The 21,755-nt window shown below is 52.6% G+C and overlaps 4 protein-coding genes across 4 annotated transcripts; 2 read left to right on the top strand and 2 right to left on the bottom strand.

Moving 5' to 3' along the window:
- The first annotated feature begins 5,147 nt into the window (after positions 1-5,147).
- On the top strand, positions 5,148-7,296 carry P168DRAFT_60658 (telomerase reverse transcriptase). Its single transcript, XM_024842049.1, has 4 exons — positions 5,148-5,849; positions 6,026-6,344; positions 6,398-6,649; positions 6,697-7,296. Exons 1-4 carry the CDS (start codon positions 5,343-5,345, stop codon positions 7,152-7,154), a joined length of 1,536 nt encoding a protein of 511 aa, XP_024689828.1. The 5' UTR covers positions 5,148-5,342; the 3' UTR covers positions 7,155-7,296.
- Positions 7,297-11,322: 4,026 nt separating this feature from the next.
- Positions 11,323-13,150, top strand: P168DRAFT_60685 (putative TBC domain protein). The gene is made up of 2 exons (XM_024842050.1): positions 11,323-11,983; positions 12,037-13,150. The coding sequence occupies exons 1-2, from the start codon at positions 11,659-11,661 to the stop codon at positions 13,104-13,106; spliced, it is 1,395 nt and encodes a 464-aa protein (XP_024689829.1). The 5' UTR covers positions 11,323-11,658; the 3' UTR covers positions 13,107-13,150.
- Positions 13,151-14,607: 1,457 nt separating this feature from the next.
- Positions 14,608-17,871, bottom strand: P168DRAFT_284759 (cation-translocating P-type ATPase; the record flags this gene model as incomplete). Its single annotated transcript, XM_024836151.1, has 1 exon — positions 14,608-17,871. The coding sequence occupies one exon, from the start codon at positions 17,869-17,871 to the stop codon at positions 14,608-14,610; it is 3,264 nt and encodes a 1,087-aa protein (XP_024689830.1).
- A 2,143-nt stretch (positions 17,872-20,014) lies between these two features.
- Positions 20,015-21,717, bottom strand: P168DRAFT_60697 (NADP-dependent oxidoreductase). The gene is made up of 2 exons (XM_024842051.1): positions 20,571-21,717; positions 20,015-20,508 (listed from the first exon to the last, which is right to left on the bottom strand). The coding sequence occupies exons 1-2, from the start codon at positions 21,393-21,395 to the stop codon at positions 20,263-20,265; spliced, it is 1,071 nt and encodes a 356-aa protein (XP_024689831.1). The 5' UTR covers positions 21,396-21,717; the 3' UTR covers positions 20,015-20,262.
- Between the last annotated feature and the right edge of the window lie 38 nt (positions 21,718-21,755).

Consider the following 21,755-nt stretch of genomic DNA (forward strand, 5'->3'; position numbering starts at 1 on the left):
TCCTTAATTTTACTATTGTTTGTTTCCCTTTTTTTTTTAATGATTTTTTTCTTTTTTTTCTTCCCTCTCTTTGCCCTTTTTCCTTTTTCTTTTTTGCCTTTTTCCCTTTCGAGGAAAGGTCAATCACATCAATCAATAAAATGGATTGAGAAAAAAAGAAAAAGAAAAAGAAAAAAAATCAAAAAAAAGTGATTGAGCAGTCAGTGTCTTAGGTTTTTTTTTTCCGCCCTCCAACCAGGATTGATTGGCAGATGGCGGTCTTTCCTGTTCGAGGCCGTTAGTTCTGCGATAGATGTGTTGGCCGCAGCTGGTAGGCCACGGAGGAAAGGTTGCAGATGATCCGACCTGGAACTACAAGGCAAGCATCACCGGGTAGCACCAGCCCAGGACGGCGTCATATTTGGGGGGTAGAAACAAGGCCAGCGAGCTGAATGATCCTGGGTTGAGAGATCGAAGGATTCGGGGGGGAGAGGTGGAGGTGGATGTGGTGATGATGACGATGATGTTTAGTGTTTGTTTGTGGGGGTACACCAGGTCGATCGAGAGAATCGGAGTCAGACAGAGGGCAAGGAAGATCGGACCGGAACAGCCCGTCGGTGAAGGAAGAGAAGAGAGATAGATCGATGAGTCTGACCGGGATGAGAGGGAGAGCGAGAGGAAGAGGGAAAGGATGGTGGGGAGAGGTAGAAGAGGTTGTGAGGGGAAGTAGAGCAGAAAGTAGAGAGAGAGAAAGAAACAAACGAGGTCAACAAGTCAGGCGGAGTGGGGGCCTAGACTGTGAGGCAGCGGACCAGGGGTTGTCTTTAGTTCACTAGTTGGATTCCCTGTACTTTCTACTCTGTACTCTCGGCTCTCAGCTCAATCATGATCTATCCCTGATTATTCCTACAATCTTCTCTGGGATATCTGATATCTGATCTATTCTATCATCTTTGTTCCCAAAAAAAATGAGGGGAAGGGATCAGACCAGTCAGTTGTTCTTTACGATGACGACGAATGATCCCATGCCTTTAGGTATCAATTGGGAAGGGCTGCAGATGTGGGCCACCCCAGCTACGTCCGATGTTTAGGGCATTTCATGGGTACCAATCAATCCTCTGTCATTTATTATCATTATTGATTGATCATGATCTTGATTTATTCTAATAGGATCATTATATACTACCCATATCGATTGAGGGGAAATACTATATACGACAAACAGACATGGCATCCATGAATTGAAGACATCTCTTAATTACCAGATGATTCTAATGTCAAGTACGAATACAATCTAGCCATAATGGTACAAATACTCTAAAATCAACAGGGATACAAACAACGGTAATGCAACATACCGAGTAATCTCCATCAATGGTTCACGGCTGGAACTTTCTCTAGCGGCCGACAGATCCGACACCCGCCGACTCCGACCATTCTTTCATCATCTTCAAGCAATTCAATTGTATTGTATTCCAGACCATCCTCTCATCCCTCCACCGACGCAAGGGAGGGCTAACTGTAGCCCGGATTTCCTCCGCCAAATCCTTTGAACTGGACCAACGGGAAGTCGGTCATGCATTCTCCGACACTACAAAAGTCCGGTCCCCAGGCACGCCAGGAAAGAAAGAAAGAAAAAGTCAGTCGGGAGGTGTCCCAAGGAACCAAGTCAGCAATGACTCCACCGGGCCCTTTGTTGGCACTCTCCGCTCTGGTGAACACCGCGCCCCACTCTTTCCCATGTGTAAGACTCTTATCTCTGAGACTCCATTTAAAAGAGAGAGGGGGGGGGAGAGAGAGAGAGAGAGAGAAAAGGTGCTGTATGCACGCATCACATCGGACATCAAATCCATCAAGACATCTTTCCTAAGAATTCTAGGAATATTCCATTTTGCAGCACGGGAGCTTAACCTTGCGTTAGTTTTGAAAACAAGAAACAAGAAAGTCTTTCGGTATTTTTGAAGACAACCACACTGATCGGTAGCAAATGGACCTCATGGCAGCTGTTACCCTGTTCAGCAAATTCATTGACAGACTGTTTCATTCTCAACCATCAACGAATACCTCTACTATAATCAAGACACTTCATCCTACTCCGTACTGTGGTTTCATCCTGTCCCCCTCGTCTCCCAAATTGAGGTGCAAGGGAGAAATTCAGGACCAGACAGACAGTGGAGCAATGTTGGGGTACTAGCTCGTTCGGGCGATGTCGTTGGTGCGGATATCGGCCTGGATGTGCTGTACACTCCTCTAAAAACGGGTTGTACAACTGGCCGGACTATTCCAGATTCATTCCGTACATTCTCCTTTCTCAATCCTCCAGGAATGGAATGATCCTACGGCCCACTGCCAACTCAACTTTAATTTATTAACAACCTCTACCTCTCCAGTATCATCCTGTTGGTCGGTATTTACCTGGCGGTCAGTTTCCGCCTGACAGATCACTCGGTTTGGGTCACACCGCTTCCTCCTTTCTGTCCTTGCAGTATCTTGATCAAGATGATAGGTCTGATGTTGATATATATAGAATAATAGATATATTAATCTATCAATACAAGTATATACAATAATAACCATAAGATAAAATCATAAACATATAATCAAATAGATTGCATATAACAGTATTGTATGTAACATGGCTAGCGTCGGCGCCCTTTCTAGACCACCGCCCGTTCCATCGATCGACTTGATTGTTCAGTTATCATTCTCGTATGGATCTTCCTCTACGAGTCTATTTCCCTCTTTCTGGGAATAGTCAGGAACAGAGTACCGATCGACAGTGGGTTTTTCCTCTTCTGGCCTTGAACAACAATGGTAGACCCACTTACCCACCCTATCCACTGATTCCACACACAATGGTTTTGAGTCTTACCGGCTTTTGACAGTACTCCGGAGTATGCCTCGTCCTATACTGCCTTGCCTAGATAGCCTGTTTACTTGGTTCTCACCGATATTCTCTCAATATCATCCCAAATTTCATTTCCAAATTCTTCTATCATTTCCAAATTCTTCTATCCGACTATCAAACGAAAGGAAAATATCTACCCAAGTGGCAACTATCAAATCTGACAGAATCCTACAGGGATATTCCTAAAGCCTAACTACCTGCTCATCCTTGGCGGGTCTCAGTCCAATTTATCCCGCACAGCAATCATACCCTTCTTCGCCCGCCACCCGTCGGCCCGTCGGGTGTTGCCTCCTCGCATCCGTCCAGGGAAAAGTCGACCTGGGTCCTGTCCTGCACCTTAATCAAGATGTAATCTGCGATGGGGGAGGGATGGTCTTGCCTCGTGTGAGACCGCTTTTCTGGAAGGATCGTCTCGAGATATCACATCCCGATCGGCCTGGGATTGGTGGCTGGGCGGGTTGAAGATCATCATGGTGTTGGTTGGGGTGGATGTTGATCAGTTGATAGACCGTCGGCTGGGTCTATCTATCGAGTGAGCATTGACTGAGTGAGGACGTGTCTTAAGTCGGGAATAACTTGCGGTTGGGAATACAACCCATCACACGTATACTACAGTACATCCAGTCTACCGATCTCTCCCCTCAAGAGAATCCATCAATAGTCAGTCCCTCATCCTCACATCTCGCGATCGGCCGAAACATGATCATCCGCCCACCCGGGTTGACGGGGCAGCCCGCTGAAACACTAGAACAGACATGACAGACCCAACCAACAAACGGATTGTCTTTTGATACATCATCCGCCACAGTCCCCAATCTAACTCGCGCTTCATACCAACCTACCCTCTATCCTGTCCTCCCATGTGAAACAGGCCCGACCTTCCAACAATGGCCCCAACTCTCCAGGTGCCGACTGAGGAATGTGGCGAGTGGGGTCGGTCCCCTGTCTCACTTCAAAACACCGCCTCGCGACCGGGTCGGGTCTAAAATTAGTGTCCTTCGATTTGATCTCCTGGGGGTGGTGTAGGGTGTGTCCTTATCGCTGACTGACTGACCGACTGGATGGGCTGGGCTGGTGGACGGGCGAACTCCAGATTAAGTTACCAGGAGTATCCCAGTCATGCATGAAACTGGATACGAGGTGAATGTGCTGCACCAGACTGACGGAGACTGGGGGCGGAGATACTCATCAACAGGTAGAAATTTCTATGTCGGATTCAACAGTGTCGTGCGATTCTCGCCCAGCATTCCAGATTGGGATGTCTCATCTAATGAAAGTCTGGAGTGTAGCCATCGTGTTCGAGTGAGCGCACGGTGAAGTACCCCGTAGAAAGCACATGGACTCCTCCATCCACCCACCAATCCCCATTATACACCCCTTGTTGTGGCGGGAGCATCTACCCACAGTCTATACCTCCCAAACGCACCATGTCCCAGACATACAGGGTGCTCATTTCCGGCATACCAACTCACAACCCAGTCCTGGTACAAATCCAGATAGAGACGAATGGGAACAGACACCCAACGCTCGTCGAGTCCGTGCTTCCTAATTCAAAGACAGCCAATCCTATCCGTCATCGGTGTTGTGTCTTACCTTTCTTTCTTTGTAGTGATGTGAGCTGTTGGTGTGTTGAGCAATATGGTTGGTAGGCTGGGGGTGAGTGCGATTCCTTGCACGCTGGGCATTAGGGTCTTGTTTGTAGGCTGGCTACTCATTGTGTGTTTACTTGGACTCTGGAGGGGGAGATTTTGTGTCTGTTTGAGATAGGTTGACAACTGTCATGCTGTGACCCTGGAAAGAATGTAAATGAGTCAAACGAGATTGGAAACAGTCAGGGCATACACTGCTGTAGACACTTGTCTTGCCGTTTGCATTGTTGACCCTGTTGGTCTGTTAGTAGCGTGCACTGTAGTCTGTGCCATCGATTATATATATCGTAAATGTGTACAAGTATATACTTAGAGTAACTACCATAACAAAATAGATTTAGGGATTTTTAGATATGCTCAACTCAACAGGACAGATTTATAACTACTTTTTTCCGATATCGATCTGTATTGTTGAGATATATTCCTGTTGATGGTCTATCTAATGTACTAATCTACTGATTCTTGTCAATTACATCACACTTATTTAACCAATTCACAGTCTTTCTTCCTCATCTTTATTTTATTCTTTCTTGCTTTTCTTTTTCTATCCACAATAATAAACAAAGTCTAATCAGTCAATACAATAATAAAATATTATCCATGATCGTAGATTGCATCAGTCGAGAATTTCCCCTTTCAGCCATCCGCGTTCCGGCGCGTCTCGGCGCGTTCCGTCGGGCAATTCAATCCTCCATCTACATCATTCTATTTCTACTCCCCATAAACAATCCCAACGTACCTGCCACTGGTCAATTCAACCACTACTATAATCAAAAACCAACTCCTGGAATCTGTATCAATGGTCAATGGGCAAAAAGAGAAAGAGACCCGTCAAGGACGGTCAAACCCGCCCCGCCGGTCTGTCCCAGCCATCCTCATCCACCACGGCTCCTGAAACCGCCGTCGGGTCTGGAAACAATGAGGCGGTCTCGAAAATCTCGGGCGATTCTTCCCGGCTCCTGTCGCATCCTGTTCTGTCGCTGTACTACAATCGCGTTGTCTCTTTGAGACAGTACCTTCTGGGCCAGATTCCTGTGGCTTCTAGGTCGAGGCGTAGGAGGATCGCCTCTATCGGCTGTAGGACTACCGGGGGTAGTCAGGTGGGCAGCAACAGCAGCAACAGCAGCAGCAACAGCGATAATAATGGGCTTGCGGCTTTCTTAGATACGACCCTTGTGGGTGTGTTGAAAGAGACACCTCCTACGATTAGCCGGGAGCGACAGCGGGATCTGGTCGCCTTCTCCCAGTCGCAGTCGCAGTCGAAATCTCAACTCTCGACTTCTGATAGCGGGTCATCTTGTGCGCAAGCAGAGGTATGTCGGACGGCTTTTTCTTTTACCTCATCATCCCATTCGCTGCCCTGTTGCATTTTCACTCCCAGACTGGCTGGCATGTGTACCTTGTCCCATGTGCCTGTCGACCTTGCATCCCCAATACTCCCCGTAGCAACACAGTGTACCACATTCCTTGCAGAACTAATTCCACCCAGATAGTCGACTTCGTCATCACCGTTCTATTCAACCGCAATGGCATCTCGTATCGAAAGCCCCAGCACCTGCTGACCCATGGGTACCAGCGTGCCACCGCATTTCTGCCCCCGGGGAACAATACCGCTCCCGCGTGCAGTATACCTGGCCTTGTGGCGCGGTTCCCAAATCAAAATGTTGTGGCGCTCAAGCAGGCACCCTGGACGGAGGTTCTTGGCCTTTTGGGGAGTAATGGGGATGAGATTATGTTGAGGCTTTTGCTGGATTGTGGTGTGTTTGTGTCGATTGATACTTGGAAGGGGATCTATAACCAAGTTAGCGGTATGTTTGTTGGACGCACCCGATAGATATGCGTTTGCTGATTTGTCAAATAGGTCTCCCGCTGTCTGATCTCGACCCTGTAGAGAAACAGACAGAGGCAAATGAGGTGGTGAATCCTGGTCTGCAGGGTGATGCCGCGCCAGCTGCCACCGGGAAACAGCCACCCACGGCAAAAACAAGTAAAGCAGCACCAGTGTCGCCTGTACAGCGACCAAACAGTGTTGTATTCCTTCGTCGACGCATGCTCTACGCTCGTCCGAAGCTGACTTCCAAGGGGAAGATCGACTCCGGCTTGACAAGTCTGCGTGAGTGTCTCACACAGGCAACAGACAGACAGTACTAACGGCGATAGACGTCCTGAACCGATACCAAAACACAGACTCACTCGAAGAGACGGTGCACATCTTGAAGTATATCTTCCCCAGACAGTTCGGCCTCCACAATGTGTTCACTTCGCACGTTGGCCGTGAAACGGCCCTGCCCTTCACGGACTACTCCGCTCGCGAAGACGAGATCGCTCGACTAGAGAATCAGAAACAGATTCGGAATCCGCGACTGAAACTCAACAGCGTCTGCGAAGAGGGTCACAGCGCTGAAAGTCCTCCCAAGGTGCCGAAAAGGCTGCGAGGCGAAGCCGTGGCGCTAGCTCAGCAGATGCGGAACCGTCACAAACGGTGCTCGTATCTACATCTGCTAAATTATTATTGCCCGGAAGAGGTATGTCTAAAACCCTGCTTTCTACGGCTGAGGCTGACTTACTCAGGGGACCGGCCCATGGTCTCTCGGGCCTGTCAACTCCCAAGACAGTGAACTGTCATCGTCGACGACAGAGCCCTTAATCACCCAGCCACATGCTGCACCCGCACAAACCCCTGACGATACACTCCCGGATCTTCAAACCAACCCACTGCCAAACACAGCAGTCCCAAACCCAAAGCCCACCCTCACCGACCATGCGACACCCCCGTCGTCGGTGTCCGCGTTTTGTCGAGCAGTGCTCCGAAAGTTGGTCCCTCCTGGGCTCCTGGGCAAGGACGACAACGGGGCTTCTAACCTAGACGTCATCCTCAACCACGTCGATCGATTCATCCGCATGAGACGCTACGAGAGTCTGAGCCTGCACGAAGTATGCGACGGCATCAAAGTCACATCTATCTCATGGCTGCAGCCTCCAACCTCGCACGGCAAAATATGTCTCTCAGATCTGCACAAACGGACAGACCTCCTCCACGAAATAGTCTACTACATCTTCGACTCGCTCCTCATCCCGCTCGTGCGCGGCAACTTCTACGTCACCGAGTCCCAAACACACCGGAACCGGCTCTTCTACTTCCGCCACGACGTGTGGCGCCGGCTGACGGAGAAGCCCTTCGCAGACCTCAAGTCCTCCATGTTCGAGGAACTCAAGTCTGACAAAGCCACGCGCGTGCTGGAAAACCGCTCCCTGGGCTACGGCTCGCTGCGCCTCCTCCCCAAGGCGACCGGCGTCCGGCCGATTCTGAACCTGCGTCGCCGCATGCTGGTCAAGACTAACAGGGGCGGACGGGCGGGCCAATTCCTCGGCTCGAGCATCAACTCCACCATCACGCCTATCCAGGGCATGCTGAATTACGAGAAGACGCGCCAGCCGGCGCAGCTAGGCGCTTGCATGTACTCCGTCGGCGAGATACACTCCCGCCTCAAGGCGTTCAAGAACACCATGGTACAGAACGGACAACTGAGCCGCACCCACCAGCCACGTCTGTACTTCGTGAAACTAGATATCCAATCCTGCTTCGACACCATCCCGCAGCAGAAACTCGTCCGGCTCATCGAGGAACTAGTCTCCGAGCAAGCATACCACTTCACCAAGCACGCCGAAGTCCGACCCGCCGACGAATTCAACACCCTCTGGCCGCGCAAGGAGGCGCACCCCCCGCGCGCGATGCGCAAATTCATTGGCAGAGCCGCCCCCGCCGCCAAACCCACGCCCCTCGCTGAAACCATCGCCGCGGGCGGGGCCAGCCACCGGCGGAACACGGTCTTCGTGGACACGGTCGGCCAGCGGGACTGGAACACGGAGGATCTGCTGGACCTGCTCGACGAGCACGTGCGGAACAACCTCGTCAAGCTGGGCAAGAACTTCTTCCGCCAGCGACGAGGCATCCCGCAGGGGTCGGTGCTCTCCAACCTCCTGTGCAACCTGTTCTACGCGGCGATGGAGCGCGAGGTGCTGGGGTTCTTACAGTCCGAGGAGGCGCTACTACTCCGGCTAGTCGACGACTTCCTACTCATCACTTCCCGTCCGGACCTCGCCACGCGCTTCCTAGAGACCATGATCCGCGGGCAGCCCGCGTACGGGATATCCGTGAACCCAAGCAAAAGCCTAGTCAACTTCGCGGCCTCAGTCGACGGGAAGCACATCCCCCGCCTGGTAGACACACCGCGGTTCCCATACTGCGGGAGTCTTATCGACACGCGCACGCTAGAAATCTACAAAGACCAAGACCGCCTCCTCGACGGAGAAGAGTCCGCCGCAGCGAACCTGTGCAACTCGCTAACGGTGGAAACGACGCGCGCGCCCGGCCGTGCCCTCCACCGGAAAGTACTCGCGTCGTTCAAGCTCCTCATGCACCCGATGTACCTCGACACAGCGCACAACTCGCTCTCCGTCGTGCTAAGCAACCTGTACTCGAATTTCATCCTTTCAGCTATGAAACTCTACCGCTACATGCGGCTGCTGCCGGCGCGGGCGCAGCCTGGTCCTGGGGTCGTGGTGCGGACGATCCGCGATGTATCGCAGCTGGCGCATCGGCTGGTGCAGGCGCGGCGTCCTGACGGTGGTGGGAGTGGGGTTGGGAGGGCGTCGGGGGCGTGTACGGTTCCTCAGGCGCAGATTGCGTATTTGGCGGCGGCGGCGTTCCGGTTCGTGTTGCTGCGGAAGCAGACGCGGTATGGGGTGGAGTTGGACTGGTTGGGGAGGGAGTTGAAGCGGACGAGACCGCGGGCGGAGGGAGCGTGGTTGAGGCTGGGGCGGGTGGTGAGGGGTGGGGGGAGTTGTATGGGGGATGGCGGTTTTGATGGAGATCTACTGGGGTGGAGATGATGTCATGGGGTGTAGGTATAGGGTATAGGTTATATGTGGTGTGTGTTGTACTGGATTGTGTTGGTTGTGTTGTGTTGTGATAAGCAAGGGATACGATCTGCTATGGTGGCGACTAGCGGGATTGGCTTAGGTAGGGTGGATCAGGATCAGGGATCGAATGGAGGAGTGATCGAGGTATGTAGATATGACATTCCTCTTGTTTTCTATAATAATAATAATGATAATAATAATTTTGTCGTTCTGATAATATATATATATATTAATTGTAAATCTTCCATTGTTATGTCCATTATATACAGTAATCGAGTGGTCTATAAATAGATCGATCGGGCAGACCCGGTGGGAGACAGAGAGAGGGACAACCAGACCCAAGAGGGCACATACCACGGGACGAGAGTATAGAGAAAGGGGGAGGCAAATTTGGATGTAAACATGAATTGTTATGTAGAATGTATGAAGAAAGTACAGTAAGTAGAGTAAGTAGAGTAGAAAAGTAGAGTCAGTAAAGTAGAGAGAAGAGTAAAGAGAGTCCTCAGGTGTCTGTGTGGCTGTGCATGGATCGTGGCTGGCCAGCGAACGGCCTCGTTCTGAAACACTAGACATAAACAATAATACTAACTAGATATAATCAAAATAGATAGAATAGAATATAGGATAAACAAGAGACAGAATGAATGGAGAAAAGGCTAGAACGGATCATCATCTCCGGATTCAGCACCACATGGGGCCTCAGGCTGCACTAGCCGCATCCATCATCCTCCTTTTCTCTTCTTTCTTCCTCTCTCTCTCTCTCTCTCTCTCTCTCTTCTCTTCTTTACCTCTTCTCTTCTTACCTCTCCTCTCTTCTCTTCTCTCTCTTTGTCTCTCGTTTCTTTCGTTTCCTCTCCATATCTGGACTCTCTCAATCCCATTCGTTCTTTCCCCCTACCCTCCCCCCCTCCCTCCCTGCGTCCCTCGCTTGTCATTCCTTTCCCCCCTTCATTTCGGCTTCTCCGGCCATAAGCCCCCCCCAATACTCCGTACTAGCCACCCCATCCCCTTCGACTCCCTCGGTCTGTCTGGAACGGTAGCCTGTTGGCTTACTTGGCTGTGCTTTACTGTTTTGCTGTTCCTTTCTCTCCCTGCAGCTTCATTGCTTCGACACCTCCGTCGACAACTCACCTCACGATCTCGTTTATGGCCCGACTCCCTATTAATTAATTCTCGTCTCTCGTTTACGCTGTTTCCTTCCTTCTCGTTATCTCGACTCTTGATCGATTAATCGACTATTCTATTCTTTATTCGGTGTGTTGGTTCTGGTTATCTTGGGTCACTCGTCGCGCCGATATAACCTCACTTCGACCCCTTCCTATCCACTCGACCCCCGTCGGTGGATCGCCCAAGAAGCAAAATGACAACCCTCTGCACGACGCCAAACTCTCCCCCCGGTCTCTCCGCCTCCAAGTCCTCCAAATCCTCCTCCTTTCGCTCCTCCGACCAGCTCTCCGGCCCCGACGGCATCTTCGCCGACATCTCCAATTTCGAAGACATCGGCCTCGCCGACGATAGGTCGGACATTCAGTATGCGGACGGTGCGCCCCCCTGCGGCCGTGGTGGCATCCCCCGGTCGTCTACCGCGAGGCTGCAGGCCAAGTCGCCCCAACCCACCTCGCGCGACCTGACCGCCGCCCCCTCCAAACCCTCGAGGACGCCCTATCCGGCCCTACAGATCTCCCAGAAGCGCAGCAACTCCCGCCTCCGCGCCGGGGGCACGCCCTCGCAATCTCATCGCTCGCGATCAACCTCTCCCCTCCGACCCTCCGCCAACCTGGCCCCGTCCCCATCCGGCTCTGCCCGCAGTCCCTCCTTGTCGCCCGTCAACGCCCGTCCCCCCCTCAACCGGAAGCAGTCGTGGCAACCCAACCGGAAATCCCTCAAGGACCTCGAGGAGGAATACCACGACTCCGACGAGGAATTGCCGGAGGATGCCAGTCTCTGGAACGTCCCCATCTCCCCGCGCCCCCCTCAGGAGCGTGCCCCCTCCCGCGCCGCCAGTCCCAACGGCCGCAGTCCCGGCCGACGCCCGCTCCCCTTGTCGCACACCGACTCCCACCACATCCCTCTCTCCCCCGCCGCCCGCTCTCCTGTCTCGAAGCGGTCTAAAGCCCCAGCTGCCGTGCGTTCCAGCTCCGCCGGCCCCGAACGCGGCCAGATCTCCCCCGCAACCCCCGCGTCTACTCCTACAACAGCATGATGTCCGATCTGTCCGAGGAGGCCAAGATCATCACCGAGGCCCTCGAATTCCACGCCGACGAACACGACCGCCGCCGCGGCGAGGGGCTCCAGAGCGGTCGCTCGTCCGCTTCCAGCATCGATGACAAGCGAGGCTCCAAGGGTGTCGAGCTGCCGCCGTTGCAAAAGTCCAACATCATGATTGATCCGCTGCCCATCAGCAAGGAGAAGGAAAAGGTCCTCACCCGCACGCGCCCCAGCTGGCTGCCCCCTAAGGACCAGAAGGAGGAAAAGCGGCACTTGAGGGAATACAAGCAGATGATGGCGCAATCGCGCGATGCCGGTATGCCCTCCACTGTCTATTCCCTACCATCAAAATTGCTGACCCCATCCCAGAAAAGCGCAAGGCGGCCCGGGCCGTCTCGGCCAAATGTGAAAAGGACCGCACCCGCGAGGCGCTCCAGGAGATCTGGGATGCACACGTGTATCCCAGCTGGGACGCCGCCCTCGGGGAGGGCCGCACACGGGAGTTGTGGTGGCGCGGGGTGCCGCCTCGCAGTCGCGGGGCCACCTGGGAGCGGGCCATCGGCAACGAGCTGGCCCTCACCGAGGAGACCTACAAGAAGGCGTTGCACCGCGCCAAGGAGGTGCGGTCGGCGCCCGACAGTGACACCGGCGAGAGTCACAAGCGGATGCGCGAGTGGTTCGATGTCATCGACGCCGACGTGTCCCGCGCCTTCCCGGACCTCCACATCTTCCAAGAAGGGGGGCCCCTGCGAGAAACGCTGGTCGACGTCCTCCAGGCCTATTCCATGTACCGCAGCGACGTGGGTTACATCAGCGGTCTTCACGTGAGTGCCAGTCCTCCCTCCCGGATACCTTACCCCTGTCAAGACACTGACCGTGCAGACGATCGCGGCGTTGCTCGTGCTGCAATTTCCGTCGCCCGCCTCGGCGTTCTTGGCCATGGCCAATGCGCTGAACCGCCCCCTGCCCGTCGCGTTTCTCACCCTCGACCGCGGGGCCGTCGATCGGACGTACACGCTGGCGGCCGCGACGCTCCGCTACAAGTTCCCCCGCGTCGCGACCCACCTGTACGAGACCCTGCGGCTCTCGCACGAGGAGATATGGGAGCCCATGTTCCGCTCGATGCTCACCAACGGGCTGGATCTGGAGCGCATCAGCCGCGTCTGGGACTGCTGGGTGTTCGAAGGCGACCGGATCATGATCCGCGCCGCGGTCGCCATCCTCGGCTGCCTGCAGACACAGCTGGACGGGTTCACCCAGCCCGACGACCGGAGCCGGATAGCGGTGCGGGATATCCTGGGCTGGGGTCCGCACGACGTCGGGACCAAATCCAAGGAACACCGCCACAGTGCGCCGGCGTCGTCGACGGGCGGGTTCGGCGGCGGACAGCTCGCGCATGCCGGGGAGGCAGATTACTGGATTCTGGACTCGGCGGGTGATGAAGACGGGTTTATGCATCAAGTTCGGGAAGCGGGTAAGGTGCGGGACTAGGCGTTATTCTTTCTACTTTGATTTTGGCGCCACGATCATGTCTTGCTCTTTTTTTTTTTCTTCTTCTTTTTTTTGGAATGCTCTACATTCGACATTCCGTCCTCCACGCGCGGTTCGTGTTGACCTACGGGTTTGAGTTCCTTCCTTCTTTCTTCTTTCTTTTTGTTTTTCTTTCCTTGATCTGCTTGTTTGATGTTTTTGTTGGTTATCTTCTTCTTTGTCTCATCAAGATGAGTACACTCTTTTATATTGTTTTGGTTCGAGGGGCGGATGGATGTATCTACTCTCCAATAGCTCAGATCATGTCCTTGAGCTTGATAATTACTAGTCACTATTATCATATGCCCTATACTTTGATCTCGGTCCTATACTTTGATCTCGGTGATATGTGTAGTTGAGATGTATGGAATTGTAAGACTGATTATTGTTTATAGGTATAGGTGAATATAGACAAGTAGATACCATGCCTTATTCTTTCTCAGTGGCGAGATCGACGAAAACAGTCAATAATTTTGATTTGAGAAAGACGCGAACAGTTAGTTACAAGCACGAACATGAACATGAACATGGACATGAACATGAAGGAAGCCGAAACCAACAGGCAACAGAGTATATCAACCGGTTTCATGTCTCACTCACTGTTTTATCGAAGTGGTTACTTTGTTGTAAGCATCATCTATCTATCTACCTACCTACCTACCTACCTACCTATCTATCTATCTATAATTAACTTCTTTCTATAGGTGTGTACGAAATAGAGTACCCAAATATCCGCATATTTATATAATATAGTTCAATGTTATGAAATGGTAGATAAAGTTCCCGCTAAGATTTCGTCGGCATTAGCATTGGCATTAGTCTTGGCTGGGGTTTGTTGTATCTATCTATGTTTGTATATAGTATCTGTCCACGACTCTAGTCAGTGAGGGTTATATGTAAATGTGGGATATGATTGTTAAGGCGTGGGTATATACCTATACTTGGTTGTGGACTTGATTACACGTAACTAGTTTGGTGCGTTGTGTGGATTGTTGATGTGGTTGGTTTTGATTGTTCAGAGCGGATAGTGCATACCATACCCACTTATGCACCTGGTCTCCTGAAGATCGGGTGATCACTTTTCTATCTATCTATGTATCTATCTACCTTACTATATCTCGCAATATAAGACAGTGCATACAAGGGTACCCACAGAGCTCAGAAGTGTCTAGATATCTTTTGTAGCCGGGTGGTATATACTCTTTGCAACACTATATATGCAGAGTACGTATTAGTTTCGTTGTTTCCGGTTGATATTGTGGAGTATGTATTGATTATGGTATTCCCCCCGACACCGTGACGATTTGCTAAATCTGTACTGTGCTACCTGTCAATATCGTCATGGGATCATCTATGTCCATCATCCACCATCCACAAATCCATCCAAACACAACCCATACTAAGATAGTATCACCACGCTATCCGCGCAATCACACTCCCCGGAAACACCCTCACAACCAACTTCCTCAACTCATCCATCAGCAAAATCCCCAGCGCCAGACCGAGCGGAATAAACCAAAACTCAATCGGCACCGACGCCGTCAAAAACAGTCTCTGAATGCCAGGAACCTCCGTCACGAAGATGGCGATCGCGAGGGATACCGCCATCGCGAGCGGCAGCCACGGGTTGCGGCGCTCGCGGCGGAAGGGGTCCGCCTGGAGGATGGACATGCGCTTGTTGCGGACGGAGAAGATGTTGCCCCACTGTAGCATGACGAGGCTGACGAAGTAGACGCATTGGCCCGTGTTGTTGAAGTGGGTTAGTTCGGCTTGGGAGTAGCCGTAGAAGCCGGCGGAGTAGTTTTCGAAGGCGAAGACGAGGGCGTGGAAGGGGATGCCGGCTTTCTTGTACATGTAGAAGAAGAACATGCTGTGCGCGCAGAGGGTCTCCATGACGCCGGTGAAGAGGTAGGCTTGGTTGTAGATTTTGAGGTTGATGAGGTGGTCTTTTTTGGTGTTGCGGGGGGGCATGCTGAGGAGGTCGAATTCTTCTTTTTCCATGATGAGCGAGAGCGAGAGGAAGAGGTCGGTGAAGACGCAGATTATTATCATGAGGAAGGAGCTGAGTGGGAGGGGGACCCCGATGAAGACGTTCATTAGCACTGGCCAGATCTCGGACCAGCTGCCGGCTGGGAGGAGGTAGGCGATGACCTTTTGCAGGTTTTGGAAGACGAGTCGTCCGAGGCGGATGGCTTCGGTTATGGAGTCGAAGCGGTCGAGGAGGACCAGGTCGGCTGCCTCGATCGCCACGTCGCTGCCTGTCACCACTGCGATTCCCACATCTGCTGTGCGGAGGGCTGGCGCGTCGTTGACGCCGTCGCCGGTTACTGCCACGACGCCACCCCGGGCCTTGAGCTCTTCCACGATGCGAAACTTCTGCTCCGGTGTCGTCCGCGCGAAGACGATCTCTTCGTATTTGTAGATCGTGTCCCAGTGCTCTTCGACCAAGGATGAGATGTGAGATCCGTCGAGGAGGAGACTGTGTCGAGAGCGCGTCGTCTGCTTTTCGTCTGCGCCGAGGTCGTCCACGGTGTCTGGGGGGGCTTCGCCGTTGAAGATACCGACATCGGTCGCAATGGCCGCAGCTGTCAAGCCAAAGTCACCCGTCACCATGAAGAATCGGATCCCCGCGCGTCGGCAGTCCGCGATGGTCTGCGCGATCTCCACACGGGGAGGGTCGATGATCCCGAAGATTCCGATGATGGTAAGATCTTGCACGCCGTTGGCTAGGATCTCTTCGTTCAATTCGTTGGTCCCAGTTGCGGCGCGCGGGGTATAATTTCGCTGGCACAGCACGATAACACGCTCTGCCCGCATCGACAGTTTGGCTTGGTATGCGGAGAATTGCTCCCTGGCCTTGTCGTCCAGAGCCTTGATCTGGTTGTCACGACCAGACCGATATGACGTGCATTTTGGAAGAAGGACGTCCGGGGCTCCCTTGACGAGCAGGCGGTATCCTTTGGCCAGAGCGGGATCTTTGTGCACAGTGAGCATCCATTTGTTCTTCGAATTGAACGCGATTTGATGGATTCGTTCATACGGCGCAAGCTGGTCTTGGCTCCCAGGCTGCATTGTCTCGGCGAACCGTAGGACAGCAGCGTCAGTGGCGTTGCCAATGACTTCCCGGTCGTTGATGGGTAAGGCAATCGTCCTCGGGTCGAAGAAGGCATCATTGCACAGAAACGAGCCTCGCAACAAGTCCTGAAGATGCTCAGGCTGATCCTTAAAATTCCCCTGGGGCCCAGACAGATCCAGATCCACTTCGGCATCCAGTAGACCAAGCGACCTCACAGTCATCTTGTTCTGGGTCAACGTGCCTGTTTTGTCCGAGCAGATGATGTTGACGCAGCCTAACGTTTCCACCGTTGCCAGGCCCTTGGGAAGGATGTTCACCTGCTTCATGCGTCTTGCGATCATCATGAAAGTCAGTGCCACACCGACGGGCATGCCTTCGGGGATGAAGGCCACCACGCAGCCCATCACGTTGGTCAACATCGTCACCACATTCATGAATTCGTAGTGGTCAACGCGCAGCCAACCGACCCACGTGAATAGAATGAGAAGCACCAGGGTGAGGGTCAGGGCGATGATGATCATGACGAACCGCGTGATCTCCTTTTGGATAATCGTGGGCTTTTCCTTGACGCCGACGGTGATTTTGGCGATGCGACCCATGACGGACCGGCTGCCCGTGAGGACGACCACGCCAATGGCATTCCCGTTGGTCACGCTGGTGCCCATCAGGGCAATATTTCTGGTTTCCAGGAAGTTCGAGTCGGTGGAGTCGATTGCTCCTTCGATTTCATCCGCTTCGCCGGTAAGGATGGCTCGGTCAAAGCGGACATCCCCCGAGCTTTGGAAGAGACGCATGTCTGCCGGGATCTTGTTGCCAATCGAGATGTAGACAATGTCACCGGCAACCAGCTCGGTCGAGGGAACCTTGATCTGTTTCCCGTCACGTAATACCAAAGCCTCCGAGGGCAGCAGGTTCAGAATGGAATTCATCACCATCTTGGTGGACCAATCTTGGAAGGCGGAAAAGCTCGCCTGTAGGATAATGACAATGATGACGACAATGGCCATGGCTAACATGGTCGGGGACGGGGGGTTGCTCAGCGGTCTCCAACAGATGAAAAAGATGATGACACCGATCCATAGGATGGAGCAGAAGCCTCCAAAGACATATCCTAGAATCTTCTTTAGATAGTTCTCCCGATGGTGGGAGATGACGTTCTTTCCATCGCGCTGGAGTCGAGTAGCAGCAGCTGAGCTACTTAGCCCGACGCGACGGTCCACATTGAATTCTTGAGTCAGTCTGTCGATGCCGAGTACATGGTAATCCAGGCTCTCAAAGTAATCCTGGTCGGAGTTTTTCGAGCTCTCGCTTCGGGCTTTGAGAGTCTCCTCGGGGGCTTTTTGTGTCTCGGAGATCTGAATCGAGAGGGTTCGGAACTCAATTGGGATACCGGCATTGCTGTTGCTTTGAATGCCAGTTCTCCCGCTTCTGGTGGTATCCCGGCTCAGCGAACGAGGCCGACTCTGTTGCTGGGCCTGACCACCGCCAGTGAGGGTAGTCTCCGATGGGTCGTCGAATCGAATGTGGGTTTGACGGCCCAGTCGACCCGAGCGCTCATCGTCCCCCGTTTCCAGGTCTTGATCAGAAGGGTTTGCCATTGAACTAGTCTGATGTTGATGCGCACGTTTAGAACAACAAGAAAAGAATACACAGTATCAAGGCAATGTGACACCTGCTGAGATCAGACGGATCCGGAGTAGAAATTGAGCAGACGAGCAGAGGGTGGGAAAGAAGAAGACATCCGGGCAATTGGGGGACCAGAGCGGACTGTTTATACCTCTGAGGAGGCCATTGCTAGCCGATAAAATCCATTGACTAGACTTGAGAAGGAAGGGCAACGCGAGAAAGAGTCAAGAGGGGAAACGAAAAAAAAAAAGAAAAGAAGAGTCTTGGTCGAAATGAAACAATCAATCACGCTCTTCGCCTCCAACGACGGCTCACGCTGGAGGATGGAGAGGAGAAAAGCAGGCTGTGCAAACCAAAGAGGCTAAGGAGGAAACAGCAAGATCAACGAAGATGGATAACGAGCCATGGTTCATTGTCGCCGTGGACGGAGAGGTGGTAGCCAAAGGTGACGGTGGTGGAGTGGTTGAAAACGAGATGGAAGACGGATAGAGGTTGAGGGAATAATTCCAGCCAAACAAAGGGCCAGCCCGTCAGAAATCACAGCGGATCCCTCGACCATTTTCCCTTCTGCTTTCGTGTTTTCGTCGACCTCGACCTCATCACGACTATACTTCAACTGGCGATGTCAAATGAGAGTTTCACGATCTCGATTCTGATTGGGTCCGGGAAATCCCCTCAGAACACCTTGGCTCAACATGCGGCTTTTATCAGAACGAACCGTCAGAGAGTATATCATGCCCATACGGACTTCCCGATACGCCTACATATGATTTCTCCACTTCCACGAGGCGATGGAATAAGATTCTCTTGGGGCATGCGACGTCGGGGAGCCGGGTTCGAGCATCCACCATTAGCTCCGTGGTCAACTCGGTGAGATGAAAGTACGTGAGTATCAATTCACTCACGCCACAGTCTAGATTGGCGACACCGTCCCGGGAGAAATGAGCCACGAGATGACACTAGGCACCCGCTTTTTAAAGCGTACCACGTTGGTGGGAAGTGGGCGAGATTATTGGTGGTTTGCGCTATCTTTGGTAAAGCATCCTGATAAGCATGTTTTATATTCTCCGTGACTTGAACCAAAGAAGGAAGCAAATTCAAAGTAAAGGAAAAGAAAAGAAAAGGCAAAACTCGTGGTCTGAAAGACTACCTGCATTCGACTATCTCAAGTCAGCGCCATTTCTAGACACACGAGGAGATCAAGGTACCACCAACCGATCCAGGCGCCCAGCCTCAGAAGCTAGCAACAAAGAGGTACAAGCTTGCCGAGAGTACCACCGGAAGCTCGCTGTTTCCAAGACATGAACAGATAAAATCCGTCATAGCGTGAGACTCGAGGTAGTAGCAGCACGATCCAACATAGGGCTCAACGCAGCCGCACCGTCTCCCATGGGTGCACTGACACTTTCTGTCCACATAGACGGCTAGAAAGCGCCAGTTTAGTGAATGTTATGCTATCAGCATTCCGAACTGTCTGTGTACGGGGCTGAGAAAGTTAAGCACATGGCGTAAGCTTTGTCGTGACCGTGGATGAGTGTCTTCCTCGTCATAGTAACCTTGTCTGCGTCTGGTCGGGAACGGTATCCTCCCCCTGTCCCTGTTCCTTGAGACGAAGATGCAGCTGCATCGTCAAGGCTGCCATCATTTGGAGAACACAATGCTGCAGCAATAAAGGGTCGCGACAACAACGGTTCTGAGGCACCACCATGGCAAGTTCTATGTTATGAGAATAACATGGGAATTAGATCTTCTCTTAGATTGCCCGAAGGACGTATGCGGGAGACTTACAGCCCAGCTTACACTCGGCATAACGGCGGACGCATCTCCCTCAGTAAGAAAAAGCGAGTCGATGTCATCTTCCAGGTCATCGTCAGCCCGGTCATCGCCGAGAGAGCTAATCTACGGATGGATATGATTGTCAACGTCACAATTATTGATAAGGGTATGGTATTAGTGAGGATTAATTGAAGAAACAAAGGGTTTGACCTCCGTGAGTCCTGAGCCTGAGAAGCTGCAGTGGTAGACGGGCTTAGATTAGAGAATTAAGGGTCTAGAGAAAGAGGAGATCAGAGAAGAGATGTGTGGATGATTTGATATGAAAGGAGTAGATGACAGTTCCAACAATACTGGTGTGAGTGTCAAGAAGCAAGGAGTCATGAGGTGAGGGAAATCAACAAGCGCGAGTGAAGTAGGCGAAAGATACACAAATGCTGATTATACCTCATGCACGTCACACCTGTACTTACACCCAAAACCCCCCAATTTTATGTATCACCCTGCATATAACAGCAAAAGTACCATTCCCCAATCCATACATTTCTATCTAACAAAATCACAAAGGGTATATAAATCAGACTAGCCGTTCACAGCTTGGCCTTGCCTCCAAGAGCCTCACTAAGAGGCGTCACCTCCACCATCATTTTACCCGTATTAGCACCCTCGTACAGATTGACCAATCCCTGGGGCGCAGCCTCCAGCCCACCCTTGATAATGTGGTCCTTGCGCTTGAGCTTGCCCTGCGCGAGCCAAGTCCCCAGGTTCTGCAGCGCAGCGGGGTATTTCTTCGCGAAGTCGAAGACGATGAAGCCTTTCATTGTTACCCGTTGGGACTGCGATCTGTCAGTAGGAGTCTTACTTTAAGTATTATAATGTAATGCAGAGGATAACTCACAATAACGTTCATAAAGCTGGCCGGCCCGGTAGGTTTCTTCGCATTATACTGACTGATCGCACCGCAGATCACAAAGCGGGAGTCGCGCGCCGCCCGCGAAAGACACACATCCAGGATCTCGCCGCCAACGTTATCAAAGAACACGTCGATATACTCCGGCGTCGCCTCCTTGAGCTGCTTCTTCCAGTCCGCATCCTTGTAGTTGATCGCGGCATCGAACCCCAGCTCGCGGCGCAGGAACTCGCACTTGTCCGCACTGCCAGCCAGCCCGACCACGCGCTTGGCGCCCTGGATCTTTGCGATCTGCCCGGCGACCATGCCGGTTGCGCCTGCGGCGCCGGAGACGACGACCGTGTCGCCTTTCCGCGGCTGGCCGATCTCCATCATGCCGAAGTAGGCTGTGAGCCCGGTCATGCCCAGCACGGACATGGCGTCTGTGGGCTGGCAGCCTGGCGGGACGACGACCTTTTGGGCTTCCTTGGGGAGCAGGGTGGCGTACTCTTGCCAGCCGGAGTAGGCGATTACCCAGTCGCCTGCCTTGTATTGGGTCTTGAGGCTGTCGCCGACGGCGACGACCTGGGCGATGCTCTGGCCGCGCATGACGTGGCCGCGCTCGACGGGGGCGATGTAGGAACGTTTGGCGGTTAGCCACTGGCGCATGGCGGGGTCGAGGGAGAGGTAGTGCGCGCGAACGAGGATCTTGTCGGTGGGGACATTGTTGGGGATGGTGGATGCGTTGAGCTTGAAGGTGCCGTTTGTCAACGAGGGGTCGATGGCTGGGGAGGGCGTGTTGGCGTAGATGATCTGTCGGTTGTTGATGGGCATTGTGGTGGTATTGATGATGGATATTTTGATAAGAAGGTTCGTATGGAGGATTGAAAGGAGGAGGAGAAGGACCTAAAAAGGTGTTGATGATATTGTCGCTGAAGAGTAATCAAGGCCGCAGTCAGACTAATCGAACCTCGGATGTTTGTCCGCCAACCGAGCTTAATCTGGAGTGGAGACGGGCTTGGCGGGGAGATTTGCTGTGGGGAAACCATGATAAGCTTGCTCTTCCAGGCTATTACTCCGATCCCCAATCCGAACCGACCACTTGATTGGAATGGTGCGATGACCAGATCCATTTATTCCTATTTAAAGATTGCAGGCGTCTCGTTCGGTCAACTATTGCGGAACACCTTGTTA

Source organism: Aspergillus campestris (assembly GCF_002847485.1).
Source record: "Aspergillus campestris IBT 28561 chromosome Unknown P168scaffold_12, whole genome shotgun sequence".
Taxonomy (NCBI): Eukaryota; Fungi; Ascomycota; class Eurotiomycetes; order Eurotiales; family Aspergillaceae; genus Aspergillus; species Aspergillus campestris.